The sequence below is a fragment of the Triticum dicoccoides genome, chromosome 2A, assembly GCF_002162155.2.
Source record: "Triticum dicoccoides isolate Atlit2015 ecotype Zavitan chromosome 2A, WEW_v2.0, whole genome shotgun sequence".
Lineage (NCBI taxonomy): Eukaryota > Viridiplantae > Streptophyta > Magnoliopsida > Poales > Poaceae > Triticum > Triticum dicoccoides.
In genome coordinates, this window is record NC_041382.1 from 714,817,017 (window position 1) to 714,822,827 (window position 5,811).

The following is a 5,811-nucleotide window of genomic DNA, read 5'->3' on the forward strand; positions in this document are numbered from 1 at the left end:
CGCTTCTATTTGGCGCATCAGATTGGATGGCCCGCTTCTCAAAAATTGTCCGCTGACATGTCCCGACATACAATTGTCCACTGACAAGTCCGGACATGTACGTCGGCATTTGCCATGTCCGTTTTGGTTTGAATGCAGCGACGAGATGCCCTCACGGTGCTCTCTACGCCCTCTTGAATCACCGATGGCTTTGGTGCAATCAGATTCAATTTTGAGTTATAAAACACTAAATCAAACTTCACGGATAATCTACCATCATCGCCAATATTAAGAATGTCAATGTAGTAAAATTACAGTGTTCCATCACACATACTACACCACCAACTCTGCCCTACAAAGATGGTCACGTAGGCCGTAGCTCATAGCGCCTTACCAAACACAAACCCCCACATCACGCTGACAGTATACATACCAGACGCCCACAATTTTTTATTAACCCAACAGTAAGTTTATTCTGCAAACCATAGGGTCACACGGCCACACGCCTCATGCCACGAGGAAGAGCAAGGATAGATTGCTCCCACGCTGCCTTCCCCGAGCAATCACTGGAATGAATGGCCGGCAAACCCGACGTGACAATAGATAGATAGTTTAGGGGCGCGACTGTTTACAGCCGGGAGATGAGCAGCGGGACGGAGACGGTGGCCGTTTGCTCGGCCATCGGGTGGCACATCTCCAGCATGTCCAGCTCCCTGAACTTCTCCAGGACCCTCATCCGGCACTCCTCGGCCGCCATCTCCCCCGTGGAGAAGGCGCCGTGCACCGTGCCCGTGTACTGGACGCTTGTGGCCTCCCCGGCAAAGAATAGGTTGTCGACGGGGATGCGGAGCTTCTCGTACAGGTCGCGCGGCTTGCCTACCCCGTCAAAGGTGTAGGAACCAAGCGTGTTCTCGTCTGAGCCCCAGTGTGACACCAGGTAGTTAAGCTGCAATGGGATTTAGGCAACATGATAGTTAGAACTGGAAGCAGTATTCATGCTAATTATACTGAGATCTGTGTCGAAATGCTAACCGGCTCAGCTGCATTAGGGAGGATCTTCTTCAACTGGGAAAAGGCAAATTGAGCAGCAGCCTCATCCGACATCTTTTCAATGTCACAAGCAAGCCGGCCTGCAGGCATGTAAACAAGAACAGCATGCCCTGTTGCCTTGTGAAGGTTGAGGAAATAGCTGCAGCCATATGTGGTGGATGAAACTACTCCGAGGAACTCCACGTTAGGCCAGAAAACCTCACTGAAGTGGAGAACTATTTTGTTCTCGACTCCAACTGACAGTTCTCTTATCGCTTCCTCCTTCCATTCCGGGAGCCTCGGCTCAAACTTAATGGTGTTTGATTTAAGAACACCCAAGGGAACGGTGATGACTGCAGCATCCGCAACAAATGTTTTACCATTGCTTACAGTAACCTCTACTCTATTCCAGTGCCGAACAATTTCAACAACCCTGAGGAGAAGAGCTTGGATCAGTACTAACAAATGGAAGGTGGGACCATGTTCATAACATTTAGAGGAAAAACAGAGATATGCATACCTGTGACCAAGGCGTATATCTAGACCTTTTGCCAAAGTATTTATAACTGGACGATATCCACGAACCATGAGACCATGGCCACCAGGAAGAAGAACTTCCTGCACTCGATTACACAGAATATGGTCATGAATAATGCAGAGATCTATGGCTATTTTATTAGTACTAGAGGGGTGCAAATACTACCTGGTCCCAACACTGGAGCGAGATGGCATCCGCATCAGTAGCAAACCAACCCTCCATGCGGCACAAATACCACTGGAGAACATCATGTGCAATCCCTTCTTGCCTGATATGAGGATAATGGTGTCAGATAAGATAACCAATATCTTTAGGATACCCTATAAGAACACAGGGATTGATGGTACGAACCTCAAGTGTGGATTTCTCTCCAAAACAATTGCAATGGCCTTAGCTATAGAAATATCTTCCTTCATTTCTTCCCTTAATTTGCCAGTCTGTGCACATATCAATGTTACAGGATATCAAAACCCAAGAAATGTCAGCATAAATAAATAAGCACCAAGAACTGAGAGAAGCAATTACCTCTTCCAGTATAGCCTCAAACACTTTCCCTATCTTTTCTACAAACTCTTGTGGGACTTGAGAGCCATTAGTGTCATAAAGTGCATAACTGAAAGATAACATGTTAGTTGCAGCCTTATTTGGTTTCATCATATCTCTGAACATACAGGACCTAGATTAAGTTGTACCTCTCGAGATCATGGTCGAAAAGGACAGAGTCATCTCCACTGGTGCGGTACAGTGGAAGCCCGAGTCTTCCAATGATCGGTGCCAGGGGATTTTCTTCACAAACACCATGAAGCCTGGTGCACACAAAAATTGGAAATAAGATTCAAAATTGTGCTTCTAGATGAACTTCTGGTCATAAACAGTATAAACAATACTATTTATGTAGTGCAGGGAGCCAGGGAAATAATGGAACTCACCAAGATGCCCCAAGATCAACAGGAAACCCAAAAGAGTAGTCAGTGTGAACTCGGCCACCTATCCGGTCACGGGATTCCAGAAGAACGACCTGGAAAGATCACAATAGCATAGTTGATGAGATAACAATTGTATGGATCAAAGAGCATCGTATGAATTGCAGCTAAACCATCAGAACAAGATCAAAAACCACATTATGCAATACCTCGAAGGACGCATTCCTGAGCGCATTTGCAGCAGCAATGCCTGCAAACCCACCACCAATAACGATAGCAGAAGGCGTGTGGGATTTTCTACTGACATTTTCACCGTATGAGCCTGAAAAAGAAAAAAAGAAGGTATTGCCTTAAAATTAGAGTGGAATACTGAACTAGAAAATTTGAAATAAAAGTGTTCAATGGTATGTATTTATTTTAGTGATCATCTGTCCATGTACAAAGTGATTTCTCATTAAATTAGTAATATTAGCTATTGAAATACTAAGTAATAAACACAAAATTTTGGTGACATCTACCAGAGGAAAGGCAGGCAGCATGCAATGTTTTCTGCGCTTATCCATATATGGGGGTTAACTAAACTTTCACATATCTTATGGTGGTTGGATGGGATAACCAACAGCTTTAATCTTCTGATGAATTATGTGATTGGAGAATGCTTGTCTGCTGTGGGGTTACTGAGTTGATGTATGTGGAGATTTATGGTTTTCAGGCAGAGGCGCCGGCACTTATGGCTGACAATTTGCTTTTATGTGGCACGGGGTACCTCCAAATGAAAAAAAGACCAGTTCATACAAAAATAACATAAAGAAGCCTACCAAGTAGTGAAAGTGCCGATATCGTCTGTTCTTCTCACATCAACCCTCCTCTACCCCCTCCACCATGGAGGGTTAGTAGTGAGGCATGTTCCCTGTCTCAGAACAATGATGGCGAAGTAAGACAGGACAATTAAAGATTTTCGCTGATTTTCCCAACAACTTGACGCAGTGTGGACTGGAACTCCTAACAATGTTCTTGGTATGTAGCTCCAGAGTGAACACTCTAATGTGTACGAGTATGACAGATCAAACTTAAAACGATTTAACACTTTTATTGGACAGGCAGCTGCAGATTAAACTATACCTAAGATCATTAGTAACTTTTTCTAGCAGTGATTTGACATGATGCCTGTCCTTACAAGTGAGACATTGGACACTTGAGGCTACTCCAATAAATGTGGAACAATGCTTTTATTTTTAGACTGTTGTTTATGATGGTATTAGTTGGTAGACCTAGCTTTAGACAAGACAACCCTCTGCAGGATATGCTTCGGACACTAAAAAGGCAGTCAAACTTCAGTCCAGAACCATAATCACCAAAGCATCTTCTCTTATGATGACAATAGTTGCACTAAGACCCAAAAATTAAAAAAAAAGGCATATGAGTTGAATGAAGCTGACAAGAGCAAAGTGTTCTTTTATGAAACCGACAAGAGCGACGTTAAATGGCGCAAATAAATAAATATTTTCAATTGTGGCATTGGTCCACAAACAGCTAGATCCGTTAGCGAATATTCTGAACAATAATACACGCCAAACTACGTGCATCACAATAATATCGATCAATATGCATGGAATCACAACACAGGAGTAAAATAAAGCATAACTGTACTTCCACGTGATGCCATTTGGGTAATCTGATTACAGGTATCTAATGTTACTCTTTACTAACTGTAAGAAGCCTGTGTGAACACACTCTTCACAGCTAACTTTCAGCGCTAAAAAAAGCATGGGACTCCACAACCACATGGACTTGTTCCTGCCAAATGGGCCAATCGGTCAAATCCTAGAAGCTTCCGAAGTGGTGGGTGCCCTTTGCGTGAGGTGTTGGCATAACAAATGAAAAACAGCTAGTATTTTGGTTTTTTCTTCCTCCTAGCACCGTCCAGGGAAACGGCAATTGCAGCTGGACGGTTGATGCCTCTTTCGTCTGGCCCACGACGCCCCCTCCCAACAACCATAAGCAACTAGATTGTTTGGCGTGACAAAATCAAGCTGGACCGCCTGGTCCCAAATGGTGGTGAAATTCAATTTTTGCACTAGCATCACATTGGAAAAGAGTCTACGGTTCTGAAAGCAACGCCTAGCTGAAGAAGAAGAAAATATCTGCAGAGAAGATCGAAGAAACTTACTGTTGTTGTTCGCCATTTGTTGAGCTCTGTTTTCCCCCCTTAACGATTACTAGTACTGGGATTGGATTCTCCTTCTTGACGATTACTTCTACTTGAATTGGAATTGGAATTGGGGTGATTTATCAGCAGCGGCTGCGGGGAGAAATGCAGCAGGAAGATGAGGAGGCAGGCGACGTAGTGGTTGGAGTTGGAGTTGAGTCCCAGATTGACGAAACAGTTCATGCAGACGCGCAAGCCGAATGGCGGCCCTCGTAGGAATTCACGGTCCCCGCTCTCGATCTCACTCCACACCCATGAACGTCTCAGGCACTGCAAAATCAGACAACACAGGGTCAATTAAACAGCTCCGATTACCCACACAAAGAGAAAAACGCTCCGCAGCACGCGGAGCGAGCCTCCAGATCGCGGGAGAGGCTCCGGCGATTCCGGAGGGGGCGGGCGACTGGGGGAGGCTCGCTCAATCTGGGTGGGCAGAGCGAAATCGCCACGGAGTCGGCGGGAACCGACACCGGAATTGCCCCAAATCGAGCGAGATGATCGAGCAATTTTGGGACCTAGGGCCGGCCGGCCAAGCGCCCCGTCCTCCCCCAAAACAGAGTCCGTACGTTCGTCCATGGCGAAACCCTCACCTCCAAATCTCGACGACCGGCCGGAGCGAGCGAGCGAGGGAGCTCAAGGGGATCTGTATGTAGATCAGAATCGCCGCGCTGGATTTCTGAGAGTCGGAGAGGGGATTTTGGTTTCGAGTAGGTGGGTGGAGAGTCTTTGTGCTTCCTTCCTTCCTGGCTTTTGGGCTCGGGCTCGGGGTCTGTCTGGGGACGGTGCGTTGCTGCTGCTGGTGTTGGGCTCCTTCGCCCTCCCAGGTGGCGTTGATATATAGGCTCGTTTCCTGGATGGGGGTTACGTGCACCGCCCGGTGACCGCACCCGCGACACGGCGCCGGAAGGAAGGAAGCACGCACGCACGCAACCAAGGCGACGCGCTGGCATATCGTGCACGTCCGCTCTGGAACGGACGGCCCGGATTTCGCAAGGGCGGCCCGGACGCGCACGGCCGCATGCCAGGCGAGTTCTTTCGGATTGCGCCCTGCTAAATGTGTAAATTACTAGGATTTCAACAGGGGTGGAAATTAGTATTTTTTGGGGGAAGGATTTATTTTGGACGTGACTAGC

General features: G+C 46.6%; 1 protein-coding gene across 3 annotated transcripts; it reads right to left on the minus strand.

Annotated features, from left to right (window-relative positions):
• Positions 1-237: 237 nt before the first annotated feature.
• Positions 238-5,489, minus strand: LOC119356520 (polyamine oxidase 3). 3 transcript variants are annotated; one of them, XM_037623482.1, is made up of 10 exons: positions 5,269-5,489; positions 4,640-4,948; positions 2,679-2,791; positions 2,476-2,564; positions 2,239-2,352; positions 2,072-2,159; positions 1,898-1,983; positions 1,712-1,814; positions 1,012-1,626; positions 608-925 (listed from the first exon to the last, which is right to left on the minus strand). In XM_037623482.1, the coding sequence occupies exons 2-10, from the start codon at positions 4,653-4,655 to the stop codon at positions 608-610; spliced, it is 1,542 nt and encodes a 513-aa protein (XP_037479379.1). In that variant the 5' UTR covers positions 4,656-4,948; positions 5,269-5,489. The 3 variants fall into 3 exon arrangements, with proteins under 3 accessions (XP_037479380.1, XP_037479379.1, XP_037479381.1); XM_037623484.1 differs by lacking the exon at positions 5,269-5,489 and having other exon boundaries at positions 1,012-1,441; positions 1,529-1,626; positions 4,640-4,655; XM_037623483.1 differs by lacking the exon at positions 5,269-5,489 and having other exon boundaries at positions 238-925; positions 4,640-4,655.
• Between the last annotated feature and the right edge of the window lie 322 nt (positions 5,490-5,811).